A 25,043-nucleotide genomic window follows, 5' to 3' on the forward strand; every position below is an offset into this window, starting at 1 on the left:
TGTCCCCTCACGGGTAGAATAGGAGTTGGCTAAATTCTCCCCAGGGTCCCCCACTGCTCTGTCAGTCTGTGCTTCCCGCAGTTAGGAGTCAGGGAAGGGAGAAGGAGGAGGCGCACAAAAGGGGCATTGCATCACCTTGGGACCCTGGCGTCCGGGGTAGCCAGGCAGACCGGGAACACCCAGCTTGCCCTGTGGAGGGACAGAGGGCAATTAGGAGCGAGAGGATCCTCCTTCATCCCTGGAGACCCCAACACTCAGAGGTGGGACCCAGCCCCCACCCAGCAACACTCCTTACCAAACCCCTAGCCACTGGCCCCTCATTTCCCGCCCCTCCACGGGCTGCCTGGCGTTTGTAATCTCTCTTTCCTGAAAGTGGATTTTCTGCAACTCTGGTGCTGGAATCTCGCCTCCTTAATGTCTGCAGCTCCATCAGGTCCTGAAGGTGCTGTGATCTCATCCCTTCCTACCTGTCAACCTCAGCTCCATCTTCCCCAGCACACACTCCTGCTCCACTGGGACCAGTCCCTTTGCAGGCCCCACATGGCCTCCACCCCTTGGCTCAGCTCTGCACTGCCCAGCTTCCCGCCATGCACCCCCTGCCTCCCGATGCTTCAGGGCCTGTCTTGTGAAGACAGCTGTAGAGCGGAAGTTGGGAGCAAGGATTCTGCAGCCTGACTGCTTGGGCTCAAACCTTGGCTTTTGCCCCTCACTAGTTGAGAGATTAAGAAACATCTTAACCTCCTGGTGCCTCTGCAAAACCTCTGCAAAACAGGACTGCAAGGGCACCCACCCCACAGGATTGATATGGCAAGTCAGCCCAGTGCCACACACAGTAAGGGCCTGGGGAGGGTTAGTGCTGAAGATCTCAGAGCCCACCTCCTCTCTGACTCTCTTCCTTCTCAGAACCCCTGCTGTGCTGAATTGACACATTTTTATTCTGCTTTGCAACAGGTACCCTCTGATGGCCACTATGCCTTGTCCCCATCTATCTGTTGTAAACTCTTCATGGCAGGGACTTTTCCTTGATTTCTTATGTATGCCCCCTTCACCCAGTGTCCTGGAGGTGCTGTATACACAGGGAGGAGCATAATTAATGCATGGTCATCTTCGATTGACTTGCTGACCTCAGCCATTGGCACCCCCATAACCACCCTGATCCCGGTGCCCAGACCCCCATCCCCTCCATGCCCTAGAGCATGTGGACACAGATCCCTCATCCCCCATCACCTTCTCGCCCATAAGCCCAGGAGGCCCAGGGTCTCCGGTGGGTCCGGTGCGTCCCTTTGGCCCCTCAGGACCATCCTCTCCCCTGGCACCAGGAACTCCAACCTCGCCCTGGGTGAGAGAGTTAGAGAGATGAAGGACAGGGACTGGGGGTGGGGGCTGGGCCCTGAGAGGAGAGACAGGCCCCAGAAAGGCCAAGTGGGTTTGGTGAGGGTCCCAGAAGTCACTCAGGGAGGCCCCAGGGGCAGGAGAGCGTTGTGATTGGAGAGCCGGTGGGACCAGACTGTGGCGCTGTGTTCCTGCTAGGACCAGGCTCTAAAGGGAGCAGGGGAGTCTGGGGTATCAAGGGACAGGCTGGTAGTTGGGGGGTCCAAAAGGGAGGATCATTAGCACTTAGAGTTGGGGGTCCAGGGTGGGGGTTTCTACTCACCCTGTCGCCTTTCACACCCATGTCACCTTTGAATCCAGGAAAGCCATCCTCGCCCTGAGAAAGACAGGGGGTGAGAGGAAACCACAGATGATGGAGGGTCAGGGCGTGAAAATGGAGGATTTCAGAGAATGTGGGTGGAAGGGTAGATTTTAGGAGCTGGAGGGCAAAGCTGAGCAGGCTGGCGGGAAGGGAGGAAGGAAGAGACGGGCAGAAAGGTGGGAGTGGGGCAGGGCAGGAGTGCTGGGAAGTCAGGGAAACACTGCTCACCTTTTCACCTTTGTGACCCTTCAGACCCCGAATTCCATCCACACCCTAAAATCAGAACGGGGATAGAGACAGAGAGATTAGAAAGGGAGGTTGGGCTGGAAGGACCAAGCTCCAGAGACCCCAGCTGGGTCCCCTGACCTCAGTCTTTATCTCTCAGCCAGGTGGTCCGTTACCTTGACACCTCGAGGTCCCGGGTATCCCAGAGGACCCTGAGGTCCAGATGGACCCTGGAAGAAGAAAGAGAGGCATCTATAAAGGGGTCTCAGGGTATCACTGTAGGAGTCCCAGGGGGTGGGAGAAAGGGAAACGACAACACAAGTCCGGACAGGGTTACAGGGTGTGGGACCGAGGGACTGTCAGAGCCATGTGACGAGACAAGGAAATCCCAGGGACTCTGAGGCTCAGGTCTGCGTGGGAACCCTTTGAGGGTGAAAGGAGGCATGGACGATCTCACCTGGTTTCCTTTGGTTCCAGGGGGACCTTCTTTGCCGGGGTGACCCTGGGGGTAGAGGAAAGACAACCTGACCGCTGACCCCTGTCCCTGTCCCTGCAGCCCCTCCCTACACTCCAGCCCAAATGCCCCCGTGACCTAATGAAACTGTTGGACCATTGGCGGGCACTACCAGTGACCTCCCAGTGCAAGGGACACACAGTACAGATACTCACTGAAGGCATTTGGAGATCATTCTTGGGGGTGGAGGGTCAAGGGGAATTTGTATTAAGCAGTGGGGACCCACTTACCGGGGGCCCATCTGAGCCGGGCATGCCAGGGAGCCCTGGTTTCCCTCGAGGACCCTGCAAGAAGATGAGGAGGCCCAGGGTCACCAGAGGGGTCAGGTCTGAACATGTCAAAAGTCCCAGCCAGACATTTGAGACACCTCTACACCCTGCCTTGGCATATCCACTGTCCCACAGATCACTTAGTCACTTACCTTCTCTCCATGAGGGCCAATGGCACCCTGGGGCCCGGGCAGACCCTAAACACAGGGAGAGAGAAGTCACAGAGGTCCCCCAGGGGTGGGCCTCTCTCTCCCCAAGCCAGCGTCCCCCATTCAGAACATGAGCAGCAAAGGCTTGAGACCCTTAATTTCCTTTCCCCATCCAGGGTCTGACCCACTGTGGAAGCCCAAGGGAAGTCACTAACATTGGGGAGGGGGTGGACAGGACCACTCACCTGGGTCCCAGGAGTGCCCTGCTGTCCAGGAGGGCCTGGCTCTCCCTGGGGACCCTAGAAACAGGCCATGGGCAGGGGTCAGAAGGAGATGTTGACAGAAGAAACAGGGCAGAAAGCTGAGTCCCAGCAGGGACAGCAAGAGGGCAAAAACCAGAAGCAGGCAGGGGGTCAAAATGGTGGCAAGGGAACAGGATCTTGTCAGAGACCCCAGAGGCTAAGGGTCAGTGGGGTCTCCATGCCAACACTCACCAAGCTTCCTTTGGGACCATGGGGACCATCCATGCCTCGGACTCCCTGAAACATGAGAGGGGCGTGATCAGGCTGGAAAGCAGGCCTGGGCCCTGGAGGGACCTGTGGTTTCTGTGAGACCCGGCCATTCCAGAGGGTGGGATGGGGCGGGCGCACAGCGGTCAGACCTCCAATTCATCCCAAACCTAAGCAAATAGAGCCAGCCCAGATCCACAGGGCGTGGGTCTGTGGGTTTGTGGGGGTTTGTTTTGTTTTCCTTGAAGATTTTTTTTTAGTATGCTCAGAGCCTGTGGTGCACTGCACCATCTGGCCCTGCGAGGGCACCTGAGGGTGAAGGCTGAAGTGGGGTTAGGTGGGGGCCGGGGAGGAGGAGCTAGAAGGGTTAGGAAAGGTAGAGAGTTGATGAGGGCAGGGTCAGAAGTCAGGGACAGTCATTTACCGGGGGTCCAGGAATCCCAGGTGGGCCTTTGGGGCCAAGGAGACCTCGAGGTCCCTGCATTCAGGTGAGGGGAAGAGAGGGCATACATGGGTGAGAGAAAATGTGTCCCTTTCCGGCATACTCAGAACCAGGCCCCTCAACCCAAACCCCACAACTCACCGACTCTCCAGGCAGCCCCCGAGGTCCAATCTCCCCATCGTCTCCCTGGAGGAGGAGGACATGGTGAAGCAGCCTCACCTTCCAGACCTCACCCATACCAAGCCCCTGTCCTGGGCACGACACTCACCCGCTCTCCATCCTCACCAGGAGGCCCAGGAAGGCCCTGGGCACCAGTATCACCCTGAAAAATGGGCAAACAGGTAAGAGGGGTCGCAGAGTCCCCAGCATGGCAGACATGATCGTCTTCAATTAACCAACTAATTTCATTCCCTGAGCTCCCACTGGGACCCTCAGCTTCCTTCCCTTGTCTTGACATCCTACTTCCGCTCCCCTCCACAGAAGATCTGCCCCCTCACCCCAGCACCCTCCATCCTCGATATACTCACCCTGTGTCCCTTCTCCCCAGGTAGCCCTGGGAGTCCATCAAAACCTCGGTCGCCCTAGGGAGAAGAAGGGCAGCCCAGGTGAGGTCCCAGCCCCTTTCCCACGCCTCTTCTCCCTGTTGCGTCCTGAGTGGGGAGGGAACTGGGGGACTCGGTTATCCCCAGAAAATGAATGAGCTCAGGTGGGGCTGGGAGCTACGGGCATCAGAGAGGGGCCCAAGCCTGTTACCTTCACTCCAGGTTCTCCAGGCATCCCTCGGGCTCCATCAGCACCCGCTCGGCCCTGGGGGTGCAGGGGAAGTGTCAGAGAAAGCAGGGGCACAGCGCTCTACACCCCGTGCCCCATCTCCCATCTTCTACCCACACCCACCCTACCCCTGGGTCACTTACCCTTCGCCCAGCCTTTCCGGGAGGGCCTGTGAGGCCCTGAGGTCCTCTGGGACCCTGTGAGGCAGAGGTTGGGGGCAGGGTTAGTGGGCATAGACAGAGGAGGCGGCACTGGGCTGGGGGTCATGTGGGTGGGTGGGGGGTGTCACCTGAGGTCCTAGGTCTCCAGATTCTCCTTTCAGGCCAGGGCTCCCAGGTTGTCCCTGTGAGAGAGAAGAGAGGGTGGCTATGCCGAAGGACACACCCATCAGTGGCCTCAAAGCCCTCCCCCAAAGGAGCAAAATAACCTTCAACTTGGTCCCTTTCCAGAACTATCCATAGCCCCACCACATAAAGGATCCCCTGTCTCAGCACCCCACTCACTCACCAAGGGTCCAGGGCGGCCTGTGTATCCCATGGGGCCAGGGGGTCCACGGAGTGCCAGCTAGGGGGCCAGGGAGACAGCAGAGCTGAGGCAGAGGCAGCTGGAGAGCCCCCAACCCCAGTTCACCTTCCAAATTCACTCTCACACTCCTAGTCTTCATTCCACTGCCCCATATGCTCCCAAACCTCCCTCTCAGCCCCAGACAGATCCAGACCTTCCTCTGCCCTATGTTCACCCCAGCCTACACTTCCACCCTCTCCTAGAGTCTTCCCTTTCCCACCACGCCCCTCCCTCCACCAAGATCCCTTCCACCCTACACACCCGTGCCTGCTGCAGAATTGCCTGGGCCTGAGCCTCCTGGGCCGCCACCACGGGGCCCTTGTCACCCCCGCCACTGCCAAACCGGAACTGTGAGGCAAGGAGAAAAGACCCAGGTTCTTCCAGGAAATCCATTTGATCGTCCCAGCCAGAGGTGTTGTTCAGCATTTGTGCCCCATCTCCCAGGTTCTGGGACACTATCTCCCCCATGCACTCCTCCAGCATCTCCCATGGGTCCCAGATAATCATTTAGAAGCTTTCAGAAACTCAAGTCCTGTCCTCTTCCCCCACTCTGGCTTCTGCTTCTCAAAAGACTCTTCTTTGGTTCTAGACCCCCTGAAATTTAGTATTTTCTGCCCAATTCTAGATGATCCAAGTTTGGTTCTAGAAGATCTATATTTGGTTCTAGGTCATCTAATGAGGCCCTAAACATTCTACCTCCAAGATCAAACTCTTCGGGCAGATGGCCTTTAGAAACTCCTCCTTAGCTTTCCTGACCTTGTGGTTCTTGGTGACACAACACAATTCCCCTGCTCTCCCCCCCGTTCAGCCCATTCCAGAACTCAGAAGACACTCACTGGGAGCATAAAGGCTGTGCCGGGAGGGCCAGGGGCCCCATCTGATCCAGGGAGCCCTGCTCGGCCGGGGGGACCCTGGAGGAAGGAGAGATGAGGATAGGGTGACAGATAGGGGGTTGTTAGGGTCCTGGCATCATTTTGAAACCCTCCTCAACAGAATAAATGTAGACCTCAGATCTTTCCCGAGCTTTCCCCACACCCCCATGGAGAAAAATGATGGTGAGACATCAGACTACTCCCCTCCCCAACCAGAGTCTGCCCTCTTCTCTGGGTGCTGGGGGGCACAACAGCCCCTCACTCATTAATCAGCCAGATAATGAGAAATTACTGAGCATGGTACCCGCACTGGGTACTAGTGGCTCCTCTGCAGACCTCCCCACCACACACAGGACGCTGTCATACCCTCTCGCCAGGGTCTCCAACTGGGCCTGGATTGCCTTGTATGCCAGGGGGACCAGTCAATCCCTGAAGAACAAAAGAAGAGGGGATAGGGTGTGGGCACTCAGATAGAAGACAGTTATGTGATTGAGGGGTGGTCTCTACAGAAGAGATCTGGGAATCTGGGAAGCTTTGATTGGAAGGATGTTCCGGGGTTCTAAGAAGAAGGCCTGCGCATATGTGGGGAAGGTACAGATGAATGTGTAGGCATCGTCTCTGTGAAAAGAATGGAGGCAAATGGGTCACAGCTAGAACTCACCGCAGGGCCTTCTGGACCAGGGGGCCCCTCCACCAGCATGCCCTGTGGAGTCAAAGGTTAAAAGTGAGAGGCTATAGGGCTAGCACCCCCACCTCCTTCCCTTCTTCCCACTGCCCTCCGCTCAGTGACCAGGGTGACTTACAGGTTCCAGCACTGCAGGCTCCCCCTTCTCTCCCTTCAGCCCCCGGGGTCCACGGGCAGCCTGAGGGAGACACACATGTAACCCCCAGTGGGGCCTGTGAGCAGCCAGGACACTAGCACTGCCCCCACCCCAGTGGCAGTCTCAGGTCCTCTAGAGACCTCTCTGACCCTACCTCCAAGTCCCCCAGCCCTCCCCTAAGACTCCATCTTCACAGACCTCCCAGGTCTAGCAAGGGAGACCTCAGGGCTCTCCAGCCCCCAATTCCCAGCCCCACCTCAGCAAACACAATCTCCTCATCTCCCTGAGAACCTCTCAAGAATGTCCCCAGACACTTCCTGGGATTCCAAACTCCCCAACCCTCCAAACCCTCTTCTGGAGGACTATACCTTATCCCCCAAACTCCCTCTGACCCCAGGAATCCTTATCACCTTAAGAAACCATAGCTTCCTCACCTTCAACTCACCAAATAAGAATCTCTCTAAGACTGTGGATAGAGTTTTACTTGGGTTTGGGGGAGCTCATGCATCCATATGAGAATCTGTCATAATCTATGGAAACTTTCTCCAGAAAAGAAAAAGTGTATGCCCTTATGCAAAAAATTTTCTTTAGAATTTCAAGGAGTTCACAAGTAAAACTCCCCAGAGGTTAAACATTCATACTCTAAGTAGATGTGGAGAGCAGTCCCCGCTGATATCCCAAAATTAGACCTCATAACTGTTTTTTTGGAAAATACAGCTCTTGGGCTCAGTTACTCAAGTCCCAGAGCAGAGCCCCTCAAGTCCTCCCAGTTCCTCTCCCATCAAGGATGCTACACCCTTCTTCTGGCCCTCATGTATACTTCAAGCCCACCAGTAGCCTCTCTTCCACTCAGATGCCCACCCCCAAATCTGGAGCCAGAACCAAGATAAGGACAAAGAGAAGGGAGGATATCCTCCAGCACCTCCCACTCTTCAACAAAGACCTTCAAAATGCCCCCCTCTACCTCCATCCTGACCAAACAATAATGATCAGTTTCCAAACTCTCCCATATCCCACACTGACCCTAGATTTCCAGAAAGCAGCAGAGGGTCAGAGGTGGCAATATTAGAGAAGGGAAGGTGGGCTGAGTCAGCAGGGTAGAGGTGGCAGCTCCAACTGCAACGCAGGCAAAAGATGAAATGAAATAGACAGGAAATATACCCACTGATAGGGAGTGGTTGAAAACATGGGACACAATTAAGGGAGACAGAACAAAGAGACAAACATTTGGAAGCAAGAATGATACCAGGGCCAAGAAAAATTAAACATGGCCAAGATGGCTAGAAAATGAACCGGATAAACAGGAAGTGGTTGGACAGACAGGAAGCAATCAAGAAAAGAGGATCCAGGAAGTGGACCTTCAATAACAACATGGTGACCATGACCAAGAGAGAAAAGAAATTCACAAAGCAGACAGAAAGTGCTTCTTGGAAATGGATTATGACAATTAAAGGCAATTCTTCCAGCAAACACAAATATCAAGGCTAGTACACACAGGAAGTGGCCATGATAAATATCTAGGCCCACAATGGAAACTTTATGATTTGGATGACCTGAGACACATAGGAAGTGGCTTATTATCAAAGTATAGGACAGCATGAAAAACTAGAGCTGAAACACAAATAATAAGTCCCTTCCAGTCCCATCTGATCCAGTCACCAGGATGGATGCCATGGCTGGAGAAGACAGGAGGGGGCAGACAGAAAGTGGCCTGTAGGTTAGAAAATCTGACAGAAGAAGTTACATTGTCTGGCAGCAACATGGATAAGAAATTGTTTTGACCAAGAAGAAATGATGGAGACAGACTGAAAATGGACACAAGGTAGGGGCTTATTGACCAAAAATTTTATTAAATCTAGTTTGATTGAGACAAGAAGTGTCCAAGAAAGACAGGAAGTGGCCATAGAATAAAACAACAACAACAAAACCAACTGCCCTGGACAGAAGGATCCATAAGGAGTCAGGGTAAGTAAGTCACTGGGCAAGGGAAGGCAGGAAGTAATATTTTCAAGCAACAGACACATCTTATGTGAATAGAAAATGGCAAACCACCAATGGGAAGTAGTTCACAGACAACAGACAATAAACAAAAAACAATAGGAAGCAATTCTGGTAGCTCCCACTGGAGGTCAAGAATGGAAGAGGAGCTCCTTTCACTTACGGCTCCTGAGTGGGCTGTCTCCGCAGAGAGGGCAGGGCCAAGCTCCGTCTCCTCACGATAATCGTCCCCATAGCCATAGGTGTAATCGTAGGGCCCTGCTGGGGGGTCTGTGCCACCCTCCCCATATTCCTCTGTCAGGAACCTGTCGGCTGTGGAGGGGACCTGGAGATCTGTCTGCTCCTTCCCGGGGATGGGGAGATAGGGGGTAGACAGGGGCATTAGGGCCCAGAGGAGGTTTTCCCTGGACCCCAGAGTGTGACAACTCCAGCCCAAAGGATTCTGAGGGTAACTCGGACAGGAGTTTTCCTCCCAAGAAGAGCAAGGGGAGCAGTTGTATAGAAGGGGGTTGGCCATCAAAGACCCCAAATGAGGAGGGGTGTCCAGAAAACGGGCCCGGGTGGAAGGAATGATGGGTAAGAAGAAAATGGCCGGAGGGCTGGACATGAATGGACAGCCCATGGACATAATCAGAGACAAAAGAGCCCAGGAATGACTAAAGAAATGGATGGAAAGACAGGGAGAAGAGAAAAAGTGACACATTGGACAGAAAATGGCTCCTGGGAACCAAAAGTAAACCCACTTGACACTAACAGGGAGAGGAGGTTACTCCAGAATCAAAGAATCCTGGCAGGAGACATGGACACGGAATAAAAATGGCTGTACTGAGGGGGACAAACAGACCAATAGGTCTTGAGTGACCACACAGAAGGTCATACATGGACATGACAAAGAGCCCTCCGGCCAGAGGAGGGGCTAATTCATCAAGACGCAAGGGGCAAGGGAAGTGGGTCATAGACACCCACAGCCCCCAGCTGGGATGAGGGAGGGGGATGGAGTTACCTCCTCAGGGGGTGGCGAGGGGCTTGACTCCAGGATTCCTTCCTCTCCACCTGGGGTCGGGTCCTAACCCGAAGTGAGGGGGGAAAAGAGTAGCATGGGGTGGCAAGGAAGGAGAGAGGTTAGCAGAAAGGGAGGCAAAGCAGCACCTCGTCCCCCCTGAGGGCTGTGTCTGTCTGTGCTGGGGGGTGGGGGAAATCACAGATCTTGCAGCCCCTTTGGAAGGGGGACAGACTGGGGAGAGTGAATCTCCAAGGCCATAGAGGTTTGGGGGCAGAGATCTGGATACCCCAGCTCTACCTGCCGGTAACTGCTGCCTCTGGTCCTGGGGGGGCCCCGGGCAGTGGGGGGAGCTGCCCGCCGAGCTGGGTGCCGGGAGAGGGGAGGCTGGCCCCGGGCCGGGCTAGAACCTCCAATTCGAGAGGACCTCCGGCCTGGTGAGGGGGATGCCTGCCGGGCCGCTGACCTCTTGGCAGGTGGGGTAGGCTTTCGGGGAGGGGTCCGACGCCCCCTGTGGGGAGGGGGAGCCCTGTGGCTGGGGCTTGGAGGCCACTGCAGCAGAGAGACATGGGATGGGGCAGTGAGGAAACATCCATGATCTAAATATCAGGTGGCTCTCCCCACACCTTCGGAGGGGAGGAAGACATCACAGGTGTTTGCAAGGGGTGGTGGGAGGAATGGAAGAAAGGAAGGGGGTCCCTCAAGTTTACCTGATAATCAGGGGTTGTCCCCGCAGTCATCACATCATAATAGGGGGGCTCGTAGTCATAGTAGAGAGACTCAATGGACTGGGGTTAGGGAAGGGGCAGAGGAATAGGTGGGGAGGAGGGGAGGGTTGGGGGAGGAAGGATGGGGGGGAGATGAGGAAGTGGTGTGGAAGTTGGGGATGAAAGGAGGGGCAGGGATCAGGAGAAAGATGGGGAGGGGTGAGAAAGGGGTGGGATTGGGTCCCGCATGTGGGACAGAAGTAGACATGATTAAGAGATTGACCCTCCAATCTTCAGACCACTGACCCCCGATCGTATCTGCCGAGATTCCACCCAGTCTGGGTCTCCCTTCCCCTCCCCCCACCACAGCCCCTTATCCTGCACCTCCACATGCAAGGGGCCAGAGACTCGGCCCCCACATCCACACTTGCACAGACCCACTCCTCCTTTGGGATTTCCTCTACTGCCTACTCCTTCCCCGTTTCTCCTCCTAAGTCTTACCATTTCAGCTTCTTCCTCCCTGCTTCTGTCTCTCCCCTCCTCTGCTCTCCCATCCTCCATCCCCAAGTCTTACTCCCACCCTCCACTGTATCCCAATCTCTTAATTCAAGGAAGGCATGGAAAACCCAAGGACACAGTTCCAGGAAGACTAGCAGAGGAGACATAAGGAGGGGACACAGTTCCCAGCCACGAATTCTTTATAATGACTCTTTTTATTTTTAAATGAAAATAAAAAGGTTGATGAATGAGGACTGGGAGGAGGGGGTTGTGATGAGAATAGAGGGGATGTTTGGGGAGGGGCAAAAAGGAGGGGAGAACAGGAGCCCAAAATAGGATGGGGAGCTCTGGAACATTGGGGGAATTCCCCTGGGGAGATGTGAGGGTGTCACCCCCCCTGGGGTGTACTGCAGGTTGGGGTTGGCGCAGCTCCCTCACCTGCTGCTGGGGTTCCTGGTTTTGCGGCCTATGAAGTCTTGATGGTTGCTGCTTCGGAGATCTCTGGGATCTGTGAGACTGTTGTTTCTGAGGTCTCTCTCTCCAACCCCTCTCACACTCCAGCTCCTTCTGTTCACACGAATCGTAGGCAGCTTGCACCCCCGGGACAATGACAAGTTCCTGGACATCACCCTACAAAGACAAGAGGAAGGAACAGCAATGGAGAAGGGCAGAGAGGGCTTTAGAAAGACAAAGGGTATAGTCTGGGACACAGGGTAGGAGGCCAATCTAAGGTAAGACGATATAATGGAGAAGGTCATTATCAACCTTCCCACATGCACAGTTCTTTGCAGTTTTCAAAGGATCTTCTCATTCATAATCCCTTCACAACAACTGGGAAAGTCAGTAGGACAAGGATCTTTATGCCCATTTTCCAAACACATTCCATCCATAAAAGTTGAAAGAGGTAATGACTGACCCAAAGTCACTCAAAGTGGTACAGTCAGAACTAGAGTTCAAGCCTTCCAACTCTAAGTTCAACTCTTGGCCTATCCCCTGCCCCTGTGGTAATGCATGAGCCTTTTTTCAGAGGCTTCTGGAGACCGTGGTCCAACCTTAGTTGCAGAGTTTCTGGTTTCCAATGGCAGTAACAGTGAGAATTCTCAGGACCTTTGGAAATGGCGGAGGGGGGAGCCATGTCTGACTTCCCGTGGCATTTATTTGTGCCCACACATGGTGCTTAGCACACCCTGCATAGTGTTGTAGTTTGGGGATACTGTCTCATCTCTAGAGTGGAACTGGGAGCTCCTTGGGATGATAGAGACCTTATACTATTCTTCTGTGTTCTCCTTGGCACTGGGCCAGCAGGTATTCAGAAAACACTGACTGGCTGGGTGGGTGGATGGATGGATAGATAGATGGGTGAGTAGGTGGGTGAATGGGGGCTCAAATGCATGACTGAATGGGAGAGTTGATGGATGGTGAATGAATGAATGTATCCATGGGTGGATTGGTGGGTACATAAATGGGTGGTACAGTGTAGACAGAAACAGATTAGATGGATGGAATTGAATAAATGGCTGGATGGAGAGTAGGTGGGTGAGGAGATGGGTGGGTAAATGGGTGGCTGGATGCATACATGGGTAGATGGAGTGGGTGGGTGGATGGATGAGTGAATAGGTGCATGGATGGGTTAATGGATGGAAGTATAAATGGATAGGTAGGTGATTTAAAGGAAGGGAACGGCTGAGCAAGGGAAAAATGCGCGGGTGGGAGGATACAAGCCTGAATGCTTGAGTAGGTGGGTGAGTGTGTAAATGGATGGAAGGGCGAATGGATGGGTGGAAAGATAAATCCATTGAAGGGATGGATGGATGGGTGGATTAATGAAAACTGAGTGACAGAATAAGTGGCTGTGGACAATCCTGCCATATAAGTGGGCACTTAGTTTTCCTATAGAAAAAAATTAGCCCTGCGAATAAGAAATGGAAATAGAAATTTAGGAGAGGAAAAAGTGAAGGGTTAGGGCATAGGAAGATGGAGTACTGAGGTCAGAAGGGGAGTGGACACAAGATACAGGAGAAATCACGCCTTGCTCTCATTGCTCTGCTTACCTCAAAGACTTCTTCATCCAAGATACGAGCACCAAAGATTATCACTCCAAGGGTATCCAATACTGGTTGAGCATTTCGGGGGAGGGGCCGGGTGACTCGTTTCTTGCAGTCAATTATGAGGGTGACAGACTGGCCCTTCACAGCCACAGCCACACGGTGCCACCTGGTCATGGGGTATGGTGTGCCAGGGGGAGAGGTTCAAGTGACTGACTGAAGAGGGGAAGTCAAGGGGGCTGGGGAGCAACTGATGGAAGGGTTGACAAGCCAATGATAACAAGAATAGCAATCACAGTAGCCACCATTTATCGAGTGCTTATGATGCACCAGAAACCATGCAACAGTTTTATCCTTTGATTCTCACAATTCTATCATCTCTATTTTTCAAACTGAGACTCAGAAAAGTCAAGTAACACACCCAAGACACAAGGTAGTACTACAGGCAAGGATTTAAACTCTAAAGTCCAAACTGGGGGCTAGAAGTGACTGAAGTTTGGGCAATGGGTGAGTTGTGGCCCAAAGAATTGGCAGGGGTTCCTAGATTAAGGAGTGAGGGTTCTGGGGGTGAGGGCCAGAGGGGAGCTCCTGAAAGAATAGGCCAGATGGACCAGAAGAGCAAACTGACTTACTTGCCATCTGCTAGGCTGAGGCCTCGGAAGACAGGCTGAGCTGGAGGCTGAGGCCGGCCGGTCTGGTCCTCATATAAGAAGCGGACAGGTCGGCCAAGCTCCAGGCCCAGCTGTCGGACACCCTGGGCACTGTAGAGTGTCAACAGGGGAGCCTGGAGGCCAGGGCGCGTCCGGACGGTAGTCAGCAAAGAGAAATCTTTCGGAAAGCCTCCTGGTACCCGAGAGAGACACACACAGATGGAGTGAGAAGCAAAACGAGCCATAAACCCCTTCCCTTCTGGTGTCTAATCCCAGACCCCACCTGGTGACCTCCCCCAGCTCTCCCTGCTCCAGCAGGTCACCCATACCTGGGAAGAGCTGGCGGGTGGGTGCACTGAGCTGGGAAGGTCGGGACACTCGGTAGGCCACATCAGATGGACAGATGCCTCTCGCCTTCCGGACACCATCAGGGAGGGAGGGGAATCTCAGGGCCCGAAGCAAGTCCACAGGGGGCGCACCTGGGAGAATCCACGATGATCAGGGGAAGGGACACACTCTCAGGAGGACCCAAATAGGGGACATTTGGGGTCAAGAGCTCAGCTTCCTGGGGCTCAGCCTCCCTGGAAGACAAGTCACCTCTCCCTGACTTGCTCCTGAACAGGGACTGAATGGATGGAAAACAAGAAACACCTGGCAAAGGGCAGCACCGACCCTGTATTCAGCTCCACGCCCAGGACTGCCCCCCTCTCTCCCAGCCTCTGTCCCCCTCCCTCTCCCTCTGTCTTTCAGCCTATGAATCTCTATTTTCTCTCTTAATCTCTCTCTCAACTCTCCACCTGTCTCCCCTTCTCTCTCTTACTCTGTCACTCTTATTCTCCGTCTCGTACCTGTTGGTGTTTCTCTCTCCCTGACCCTCCTGTCTTCCTCTATGTCCCTCACATCTTTTCCTTTCCCCGTCTTTCTCCCTCTCTCACTCCCTTTCCATATCTGTTGGTGTCTGGGTCTCTGGCCTCTGTCCCACGTCTCCAGCACAAACAACATCTGGGCAAACAATCATTCTGGGCACAGGAGGTACAGGGGTGCCATCAGGGAGGGAGCAGAGAGGCGGCTTTATGGGGAATGGGGCTTCAAGCTGCTGCAGTTCCAGTGTCTGGGCATGCAGAGGAAGGAGATACAAGAAAGAGCCACCCCAGGAGCCTGTGCCCCTGGCTGGTGAGATGGGCTGGGGGGCGGGGGCGGGTGAGGAGCCTGAAGCTGCCACGCGGAGCCGGAGCAGGTCCAGGGCCCAGAGCCACACATCTGTGGATCCCATCAGAGTCTTTGCCCAAAATCCGGGCAAGCTCCCCACACCTGGAACTCCAACACTGCCCCACCACCCCCACAACCCACAATCCAAAGATTCAAGACTCAGGCCATCAGCCCTATTCACCTTGAACTCAGCTTCCGAAGAGTTCAAACTCCCAGAAAAACAAAGGTCACCTCTCCCTCATTTGCTCCCCCAATACACATACTTCTCACACCATCAGCTCCAGATTGGAAAAATCCCAAAGAAAGTTCCAGCAAAACTTTCATAAAAGTGTCGGGCAGGGCAGGGGCCAGGGTGATCAGGAGAGTGGAGCTGGGTGGGGTGGGTGAGGTGGGGCGGGCAGGCAGAGAAAAGGCCCTTTGAGTCCAGAAGCCGGGAAACCACGGCCTTGCCCCCTCCCACCCCCCTGCCCTAGCCTGGCCCCCGCGTGTGGCAGCTCCGCAAACACCAACACACAAGGGCCGCTTTGAGAGACGAAGGGTAAGTGAGACAGAGACACAGAGACTCACAGAGACCCCAGGCCAAGGAGACCTCAGAGGCCCCCATCCTCCACCAAACCCCAGGAGAGTGCAGTTCCATCCTATAGACAACCTACCCACACGTCTGCCCACCCATCTTCCCTCTTCAAGCCACATATGTGGCCCACTGTCTCTGGCCTCAATCTGCCCCAGTATCCCCACTGGTTGCCCTATCACCCCTGCACCACTGTACCTCTGGCCCCCGAAATGCCCCATTCTTTACTGTTATGAATTCCACACTAATTCAGCCCCATTTTTTTTACTCTTATGAATCCCACACTAACCCATTTTCCTATAGAGTCCCACCTCTACCCACTCAGCCCTAAAGTAAGAGACAGTCATCTCAGCCATCTCCCTGCCTCAGTGCTAAAGGGTCCCTTTTCTCCCTAAAAAAGACTCTTAGAATCTACAGACAATCCACTTCAATTTTCTATCCCTAAGCCTCATGCTCCTCCTATCTGGAAAGTTCTTCCTTCTGTAATCTAATCTAAATCCTTTATGCTGTTATTCTGACCATTTTCCCCCCAGAACAGAGAAGTGAATAATCATGTTATATGCAAATCAGCATGGAGTGGGGGGCCTTACTCCAGCCTGCCTGATACGTAGGTACTCCCAGCCCCTTCCTCTCCGATGATGTCAAACCCCCTTTCCTAGGAGAAAGGACTTCTAGATGCTGGGGGAAAGAAGAAAAGATTGGGATTGTGGACACTAGGGACCCAGGGGAGCCGGGCAGGCCTGAGGGGGAGGGGGAGGGTAGGAATGCAAAGAGTTGGCTCCTGCCTCAGACACCTGATCCTGGCCTGTCCAGCGGCCGTCCTGTTGGCAGCCAGCCCCAGTGCTCCCCAGAGCCAGCCGCGTGGCAGCATCGAGGGCACAGGGAGGGGGAAGGGGTTCCTGTCAGGGAAGCCAATGGGACAAATAGTCTAGGCATCCTTTCTTTCTCTACTTGCTAGGCTCTGCTCTGACCCACAGATGCTCCCCTCTTACTCCAGAGATACAGGCAGAAAGACCAGAAGACATATATGCACCCCTCACCCATCAACACTGGCATCTATCCCCGACTCCAGCACAGGCTGGACCACCTTGGCCCAGCCAGAGGACCCCAGCATCCAGCCCCACTGACGGGCTCTCAGGTGATCCTCCACCTTTCAGCCTTACCTGCCCTCCCCTAGTCACTTCAAGGAGAGAAAGAGATCCTCACCCTGACTCCAAGAAACACGGATGTCCTGCTCTCCAGCCTGGACTCTTGACTCCCCAAATGCCAGTCTGGGATTCAGAAGCTTCCCCCCTCCCCAGGCATCAGCTGTCCCCTGCCCCGGAGGTACTCGGAGCTCCAGCCTGATTCCGAGGACCCAGGCGTTGGGATTCCCCTTACCTGCCCAGGCCCGAGCCGCGCTCAGCCCCAGCACCAGCGGTACTAGCAGGAGGAGACGATGGCAGCGGCTGCACCGCTCCATAGCTGGCGCCCCGAACGCCAGGTCCCAGGGACCCAGGGGCAGCTGGAGGCGCTGGATGCCCCGAAGCTGTCAAGAGAGAAGGATCAGGCTCCGACGCCGGGGTCCCGGGGAAGTCAGAGGCTGTCGGTTGGCGACAGCTCTCAGTGGCCCAGCTCCATGCAGTCAGACGCCGTCGGGGGCCCGGCGCTGCTCCCTCCTCGGTGGCCGCCGCTCCTGTGTGTCCCCGGCCACCCCAGCGGCCAGAGCCCCCACCTCGCTCCCGCCCCCGGCCCAGCCCCCGCCTCCAGGAGCCCGCCCACAGCCACCGAGGGGAAACCCCACCCTTGATCTCCACCTGGTTGGGGGGGGGGCGTGAATGGGAACTCTCCCTCACTGACCCTAGGACTACTCGCTTCTGCTTCTTGAAGGGACTCAATGGTCTGTACCCTAGGATTCTCTTTTCGGGAACCCCAATATCTCTTTCCCAGTCTTTTTCTTTTGGGGGAACCCAAATGTCCAGTCACAACACCCCTCCCCCGTTCCTCCTCCTTGGGGGCCCAGAACCCCCGTTCAGCAGAGTCCTGGGCGGGGTTTAGGATACAGTGGGAGGGGAGAGGCGGGTCTGGGGGTCGCTACCTCGCCCCCACCCCATCGGGTCTCCATAATTATTTCCCCTCGCCCCGCCCGGTGTAATTACAGAGCCCGGCCTGGGGCAGGGGTATTTATAGACAAGGCTATAGATAGCGACTAGAGACCTGCAACTCGACGGCCACTGGGAGCGAGGGGGGTGGCGAGGAGGGAGGGTGGTTAGAGGGGAGGCCAGAGACTGGACAGACCCACAAACAGGCTAATCCAGTCCAAGGAGATGAAAATGGGGGACGACGTAAAGGCGTCCGGGAGCCCAGGTGGAAAGGCACCCAGTGGAGAGGTGAAGGGGGCCGTCGACGCTAGTAGGCAGAGCCCCGGGAAACGGGGTCACTCGGGGACGAGAGGCCGCCTACAGGCGGGCAACGCCTGAGGAGGCCGTGGCGTTCAGCGCCCAGTGCGCCCCCACGAACGGGCACGGCGCCGGGTCTGCCCGGAGCCCGCGGCGCGGCCGGAGGGAAGACCAGAGCGAGCCGAGGCGCCGCCGCCCGCTGGCGCTTAGGAGGGCGCAGGCGAACAAGGCGCCTTTGAAAGAGCGGGCCGCCCCCCCTTCCTCCTCCGGCCGGCCCCGCCCCCAGCCTGGCACACCCTCTCCCCCCCCTCCGCGACAAAGCGCGCCTTGTGTCCCCCACGCTGTGCCCGCCTCTCAGGCCCCAGGGAACCTCGGCGGCGTCAAGGGAGCCCATCCGGAGCTCCCGACCGGATACCACCCCCCAACACCCAGCCAGCCCGATGCAGCGCTGCCCCCGCAACCCCAATACAGTCATCTCAGTCCAGAAAACAGCAATTTTAATTTGAAAGCGATTTTATGTGTGAGTGTACGAGAGGGAAAAGGAACCCCAGAGAGAAGAGCTGCAGGGCAAAAATCATGCAGCCCCAGCACCCCATCTCTGCAGACAGGCCATCTCTCCTCAATTCTCAGGCCAGGTTCCTGTGACCCCCAACCTTTTGTGTGTGTGTCCAGGGCTAGGGGGAGAGCTGTGAAGGGAAGAGCCCGAGGACTACTCACCAAACCACCCCCTGCCCTGCCATCACAGCCCAGGCCCCTTCCCCAAGTTTAACAGGAAGAGTTGGGGGGAGAGCGTTGGGAAGGCCAGTGCTTGAGGAGCCCAAGACAGACCATCTCAGAGCCCTGCCTTTCCCAAACACCACCTCCACCACTGGCATTTCTTAGTCAACCTAGGAAAGTACAGTACTTCTTTGAGTCTAACTGCAAGTCTCTATCCTTAAAGAAAATTAAAAATAGCAGATGGATTCCTACAACTCCACCCAGCCCTTAACCACCATCACCTTTTTATTTTTCAGTCTGACTGCAGGAGGTGAAGTGGGAGAGGGCACTCTGGACAGGAGACAGCGACAGGGCCCCCTCCTTCTTTCAGAGTAGCTCCATCTGCCAGGCTTGGTTAGAGGAAGGCCTGTCAGAGCCTTACTCCCATGTCCATCAGTTTGGGGGGCCTGCCCCCTAATATCCATCTCTGGAGAAGTTCCCATTTCCACTCTTCAGATGGGGGACTAAGTGAGACAAGATGAGAAGGAAGCAAGGTCCTGGGAGCAAGGCCAGTGCTTTGTGCTGGGGGAAGGAGAGGTCCCTCCAGGCAGGGGGTGAGAAAGCACCCCAAACCATGGCAGAACCACACAAGTTCAGAGACTCAAGGCCACTGAAGGGAGAGGTCCAGCCCTTGCAGTGATCTGGGGTCCCCTCTGACGGGATATCAGGCAAACCCTTGGAGGGTTTAGGGACCCCCCCTCCTTGGAGGTCTCAGTTCTGCCCTGAACTCCTCACCCCTCCAAAATTCTAGGAACATGGCCCCTCCCAACCCTGCCCGAGGCTCGGAGTCCCTCTCTGACGTGCCCTCCTCAAGCTTGAGGAGCACCACCTTTGGGTGTGGGCTCAGGCCAGCTGGTGGGGAGCCTCAAGCATCTCCATGAGGAAGGTGTCAATGGGGGTGTCACCAATGAGCTTGAAGAAAAACAGATGCTCTAGACACTTAAGGCCTATGGACCTGAGAGCAGGAAGACGCAGCAGCAGCTTGGCAAACCTAAGGTGGGGGTGGGAGAAGCAGAATGAGAGCTGGAGCCACACAGGCCCTGAACACACCCTCGTGGCACCCCACCCCCTACCCCAGGGGGAGCCTCAGTTCCTACAACCCCTCAGGCCCACAGCTCCTTCTCACCGTCCCTGCTGCTCAGGGTACTTCTGTTTGCAGTAGGTTTCCAGTGATGCATACACTTTCTCCCGCAGGACCTCTACCTCACTGGGGTTGGAGAGGCCCTTGGCATCTGAGATGGCAGGGGAGAGAGGAGAAACAGGAAGAAAGACAAATGAAATCAGGACAAACACGGAGATGTGGCCCACACCATGTCCCTTTTGGGCCCCACCTACATGCCCTTCACCAGATGCCTGGCAAGGGAAGCAGGGCACATGGGGTTTGTGGAATGGGGTCAGAAGGGGAACGTTATCAGTGGATGTGGGTTTTTCTTGGTCACCTGGGAGATTTCCAGGTTGAGGATCTTACTGAGGGGGACAGCTGAGTAACTTAGGAGTCTCCGAAGAAGAGGAGGCTCCAAGGTTGCCTTCTCTTGAGAGACAAGGGTAATCCTCCTCTTACCTGGGTTGAACAGAATGATTGCCCTCAGGCAGCCAAGTTCTGTCTTGTCCATCCTCATGTCACGCATTTTGGACACTAGCTCTGTCAGCACCCTGGAGAGGGACCTGCAGGTCACTCAAAGGTCACAGCTCAGCCAGCCTTGGACACGGACCAGCCTATAGCCCCACCCCTTCTTCCTATAGGCCAGCCCAGCCGAGGGCCACTGACCGGTCAAAGATGGCTCCCACGCCTGCGGAATGGGCTGAGTTGCGGTGTACGTGAAGACCTGTGGCGAGGAGGATGCCATCTCGGACATCAATGGATCGGTGAGAGAAGGAGGCAATGAGGAGCTCGTTCCAGCCTGAGTGGGGGGCAGCAGGGGTCAGGAGCCAGGGATCAGGCCATGGGATTCAAAGCATATCAAAGGAAGAGGTCCAAGAGAGGTCAAATGACAAGGGGTCAAAAGTCAAAAGGATCCAAGGTCACTGACCTGCCCGCAGCAGTATGACCTGGTCATCCAGCGGCAAGGAGGAAAAGTGTGGGATCCTCTTCGCCCACTCAACAAGCGTGAATAGCTGCTTGTCAGCTGCCTGACAGATGTTAGTCACTGGGTCATTTGGCTGCAGGGGGTGGGGGGTAAGAGTTATGGAAGGTTTGGAAGTACACTGGGAGCCACCCTTGTAAGAGGCTTTTGACAACTTTCCTTATTTGCAGTTTCTCTTCAAGCCCCCAACTGAACCAATTCCTTCTCTTTTGACAATTATTCAGGACTTGCCTGTGGTTCTGCCAGTGGGTTGTTTTGGGAGTGGGGACAGAGAATGCTATCACACCCACCTCAGATGTTTGAGACCTTGTTTGGCAGCACCTCCAGTCCCAGGCAGTGTTAGGTGGGTTGTGAGGGGAAGGCAGGGGGAGATAGAACGGACCTAGACTCCCACCCAACCCCCGCCACCCGCCATCAGGAAGAAGAGTAGATTGACCCCATCACTCACGCTGCTGCCGCCACCCCCGGTTCCCCCAGGACCCTCAACGCCCTGGTCACTCTTCTGTTCCACAGCAAGCTCTGCCTCCAGGATCCTGTCCACCGGCATCTCCTCAGGGGCTCCCCCAGCCCCCTCCCCATCCCCATCTTTGTCCTTCCCCCGCTGACGCTCCTCCTGTACCGCTGGGGGGGAAGGAGAAAGGAGAAAAAAGTGGAAAGTCAGCAGCCAGCCATGAGGGGATTCCAAAATGTCCTTAGGGCTTTATCAGGGTCTCAGAGTCCTTAGGAGATATTTATAGAAATCAGGGAAGCCACTTGAAACAACTGCAGACTGGGGGCACTCTAGGAGCAGGAGTTATAAAAGGACAGATAAATAAACCAAGAAGGAGAAGTAAAAGGGTGAGTAAAGGAGTTAGAGAGAAAGCTAACATTTAAACTGAGAGCCTACTACACACTAAGAAACATGCCAAGCACACTTTAACATTCACTCAATTATTATAACAACCCTGTGAGCTCTTGTCCTCATTTTTAAAGATAATGAATTTGGGGCAATTTATTAAACAGCTTTCCCAAGCTCACACAATACAAGGCAAGTCATACAACTAAATTTAAGTGTGCCTGACCACAAATCTGGTGCTCTTCTGCCTCAACAAAGAGGCAGGAAAAGGAGCACTGGCCTGGATCTTTGGGATGTGGGTTCTGATCCCAGACCTGACACTCTTTTATTGCATGCCCTTGGGAAAGGCCTCAGGCTCATCTTCTCTAAAATGAGGGATGTGACCAAGATATACTCCTTTAAGTGTCTCTCTCAGAATTCCAGAATCAGGTTTAAGATAAAATAGAGTTTTTTTTAAAAAAAGAGGGAAAGAAGCTCTGAGGTCTTCAGTAAAGGCTGTAGCTTAAGAGGGTAGAGTCCTAGAGAGAAGAGAACACTGATAACAGGGAGCTGGAGACCAGAGTGGAAGCACTGGGTCAGAGAAAGGAAGAACTATTCAGGTGAGAGAAGGGGAGCTAGAGAAACCCATCATGGGGAAGGAAAAGTTATCCTGCCCTAGCACCAGAACAGGGAGAGGTCTTAGGTGCAGGCCACAGAGGCAGAACCATTAAGAAGGAAACTCAAGGGACCAGATCAGGGTATGGGGAGAAGAGCTGATGAGCAGGGGAGAGGGAAATCAAACACCGCCCTCTGGAGGAGAGAGAGAACAGTCCAGCCTTCCTGAGAGGTACAGTTTTTCCTGCAGTCTTCCCTCCATCTCCTCCCCACTTCTCCCACAGGGCAGACTGGGAGGCCTGGATGGGGCAGGTCCTTACCCTCCCTCTTCATGCCAGTGGCCAGGCACTTTTGATAGCGGCAGTACTGACAGCGGTTCCGCTGGCGCTTGTCCACCGTGCAGTCTTTGTTGTCCCGGCATGAGTAGGTCAGGTCCTTACGGATGGTGCGCTTGAAGAAGCCTTTGCAGCCCTCACAGCTGTAAACCCCATAGTGTTTGCCTATGAGAAGGGAGGAGGAGCAATAAGACAGCTCAGAGACTCTGTGCTACTATGACTCTTTCCAACCTCCCCCCGGCAGATGTAGTTTAAGTCCATCCTGTGTTTACCAAATAGATACTGGGAACTAGGACATGATGGATGATCCAGTCCCACTCTTCTCACTGTTCAAAAAGCCTGTACCAGCCCCCTCCTCCCTCTGACCACCCCCATCCCAAATATGTGCTGCAGGTTCCTTAACTTCATCAGGCCTCCCCCAGCTCACTTGCTCTAAGGCAACCTTATGAGCCCCTGGGAATCCCACCAGCAAAGGTAAATGGCACACTCTCCTTTTTCCTCTCTGCTGGTCCTGAGCCCCATACCTGAGCTTCGGTCCCCCCGCAGATTGCACATAGCCGTTTGCCAGCCCCAGGGCCACCTGGAGGGGGTGGACAGTGCAGGCCCCGGACCCCTAAGACTGGTGGCTTCACATCTTCAGGGGGGCCAGACCCACCCCCAGGGAGCGACACTGTTGAGTTAATCTGGGATGGGGGAAATAGGGAAGTCACAGGGAGACTCATTGGGAAGGATAATTTCTCAGAGGTGATGGAAATCACTCCCTACCACCTAGGTAGGGCCCTGCATTGCACATTACAAAGGATACTATTTATACTGCAGTGCACATGAAGGGCCACCCCTAGAGCACAACCCCAAAGAAATAAGATAGAAAGTTCCCCCTGAAACTGTGCAACACAGTGGCCCTGAAGGGCTTGTATCACAGAAGGGCAGATGGGACAAAAAGGGCAAAAAAAAAAAAAAATCACTGATAGATGAAAAGCACATCAAGAACAGCTGGGGTTCTTTTTATAGGGCTGGGGAGGAGGTATGCAGTGAAAGATCAGCCACCTCAGGAAGGGCAAGGGGTCTCACAAGGACCACAGACCTGCTGGGACTAGAGGACTAGAAGGTCAATGGGCCATGAGGAAGTTCACACAAGGATCTGGGGTCACAAGGAAAACAAGGAAATGAAAGTGGACAGGCAATAAGTGGGTCACAACCTCTCACCTGGGGACTGCTGACAGGCCCGGAGAATCCTGGAGGAGCTGGAGGGGGCAGACCGGGGGACCCCATGGAAGAACTGATAACTGGGAAGGGGGAGCCCAGTGGTGGGGGTGGCATCGGGGCTGGGGGTGGGGCTCCAGAGCCTCCAAGGGATGCAGCTGCTGAAGCGGGTAGGGGCGGCCCAGGAGGAGAAGGGGTAGTAGCCCCCTGCGGAAGGGTATTTGGGGAGGAACTGTCTGGGCTTCGAGTATCTGAGGGAGGGGTACACACAGGCACAGACAAAGACAGGAGAGACAAAAAGAGAAAATGAGTCTTCCATCATCCAACCGTACACAAAATTCTCTCTCTGATCCCTCACCGCGCCCCCATCGCACCTCACCCCTTCCCAAGTCCAGAGACACCCTGTTGTCAAACAACGACTTAATTCCTAATCATGGTGAGAGGAAGGGGTTGACAAAGGAGAGGAAGATAGTTCAGGTGAGGCAAAATTCCAAGCAATGCATTTGGTCTCCCCAAACCAGAGCATCTCGTGTGGGTGGGGCAGCACGTGGGGTGGACCAGTCAGCCCCTCCATTCCCAGCTAGTAGCCAGAACGTGCAGGGAAAAGAGACAGGCGGAAGAGGCCCCTCCTAGGACGCAGAATTTGCCTTCAAATGTCCAGAGTCCTCAATCTCGAGGACTAGTGTCCCACGCCTGTGATCTCCTGAGTGCAGGGCCTCAGGCGGCCAGTCAGCAGGGCGGAAACTCCCCCTCCCATCCCCGCCCCGCCCCGGGGGGAGGGCGCTAAGGCCCTCGGGAGGGAGGGGACGCATGTTTACAAACAAGGGGGCGGGAATGCCTGGGAAAGAGCGCCAAGGGAGGGGGGGAGGGGTTGCTGATAACGCGGTCACTGGCTCGCTTGTCCGTCCGCTAGGACACTCACCCCGCCCGCTGTCGCCCATCCCGTCCCGTCCAGCCTCCCCCGGCTCCGGCTCCGGGGTTTGTTGTTCTCCGGCTGCTGCCGCCGCCGCCGCCGCCGCTGCGGGATCCAGCCAGGGCCGTCGCCGCCGCCACCGGGACGCGACCCCACAATGCATTTCTTTTCGCACCCCCACCGGCCCACACTGCCCTGCGGCATGCCGCTGGGGGAGGAAGGGCGGGCGAGCAGCCCAAGACATGATTCCTGGCTGAGTGTAGGTATAGCGAAGAGGTACCAGGGATTCCCAGGGATTGGTCAGGGGACTAGCTGAGCACGAGGAAGCCGCAGAGAAAAAGACTCTGGCCTGGACCGGGTCGAATTAAGCGCTTCGCTCTGCTCTGTACCAAAATGACAGCGCCAATGTGGCAGCCATCTTGGTATGGACGGGAAGTC

General features: G+C 55.2%; 2 protein-coding genes across 5 annotated transcripts in view; both read right to left on the reverse strand.

The window, feature by feature from the left end:
* COL11A2 (collagen type XI alpha 2 chain) overlaps positions 1-18,142 on the reverse strand; it is a 29,939-nt gene extending 11,797 nt beyond the window's left edge. Inside the window, exons 1-32 of one of the 4 annotated variants that reach the window (XM_074348466.1) lie at positions 17,347-18,142; positions 16,888-17,035; positions 14,057-14,206; positions 13,710-13,920; positions 13,084-13,246; positions 11,471-11,662; positions 10,538-10,615; positions 9,831-9,893; positions 8,991-9,170; positions 6,812-6,871; positions 6,670-6,711; positions 6,375-6,437; positions 5,973-6,047; positions 5,398-5,484; positions 5,080-5,136; positions 4,862-4,915; positions 4,716-4,769; positions 4,555-4,608; positions 4,329-4,382; positions 4,070-4,123; positions 3,943-3,987; positions 3,784-3,837; positions 3,345-3,389; positions 3,096-3,149; positions 2,854-2,898; positions 2,663-2,716; positions 2,376-2,420; positions 2,095-2,148; positions 1,922-1,966; positions 1,655-1,708; positions 1,228-1,335; positions 136-189 (exon numbers count right to left, since the gene is read on the reverse strand). In XM_074348466.1, coding sequence (XP_074204567.1) covers positions 136-189; positions 1,228-1,335; positions 1,655-1,708; positions 1,922-1,966; positions 2,095-2,148; positions 2,376-2,420; positions 2,663-2,716; positions 2,854-2,898; positions 3,096-3,149; positions 3,345-3,389; positions 3,784-3,837; positions 3,943-3,987; positions 4,070-4,123; positions 4,329-4,382; positions 4,555-4,608; positions 4,716-4,769; positions 4,862-4,915; positions 5,080-5,136; positions 5,398-5,484; positions 5,973-6,047; positions 6,375-6,437; positions 6,670-6,711; positions 6,812-6,871; positions 8,991-9,170; positions 9,831-9,893; positions 10,538-10,615; positions 11,471-11,662; positions 13,084-13,246; positions 13,710-13,920; positions 14,057-14,206; positions 16,888-16,969 — 2,430 coding nt within the window. In that variant the 5' untranslated portion in view covers positions 16,970-17,035; positions 17,347-18,142. Of the gene's footprint in view, positions 1-135; positions 190-1,227; positions 1,336-1,654; positions 1,709-1,921; positions 1,967-2,094; positions 2,149-2,375; positions 2,421-2,662; positions 2,717-2,853; positions 2,899-3,095; positions 3,150-3,344; positions 3,390-3,783; positions 3,838-3,942; positions 3,988-4,069; positions 4,124-4,328; positions 4,383-4,554; positions 4,609-4,715; positions 4,770-4,861; positions 4,916-5,079; positions 5,137-5,397; positions 5,485-5,972; positions 6,048-6,374; positions 6,438-6,669; positions 6,712-6,811; positions 6,872-7,852; positions 8,329-8,990; positions 9,171-9,830; positions 9,894-10,537; positions 10,616-11,470; positions 11,663-13,083; positions 13,247-13,709; positions 13,921-14,056; positions 14,207-16,887; positions 17,215-17,346 lie in introns of those variants that run through there. The other 3 variants (XM_074348468.1, XM_074348469.1, XM_074348470.1) reach the window with 3 other exon arrangements.
* Positions 18,143-18,365: 223 nt separating this feature from the next.
* RXRB (retinoid X receptor beta) lies at positions 18,366-25,038 on the reverse strand. Its single transcript, XM_074348471.1, is given in 11 exon segments — positions 18,366-19,632; positions 19,768-19,873; positions 20,203-20,294; positions 20,410-20,542; positions 20,672-20,801; positions 21,174-21,346; positions 22,475-22,654; positions 23,014-23,029; positions 23,032-23,172; positions 23,696-23,943; positions 24,615-25,038. Coding segments are annotated over 11 exon segments (1,602 nt in total). The 5' UTR covers positions 24,850-25,038; the 3' UTR covers positions 18,366-19,484.
* Positions 25,039-25,043: the final 5 nt, after the last annotated feature.

This window comes from Camelus bactrianus, chromosome 20 (assembly GCF_048773025.1).
Source record: "Camelus bactrianus isolate YW-2024 breed Bactrian camel chromosome 20, ASM4877302v1, whole genome shotgun sequence".
NCBI lineage: Eukaryota > Metazoa > Chordata > Mammalia > Artiodactyla > Camelidae > Camelus > Camelus bactrianus.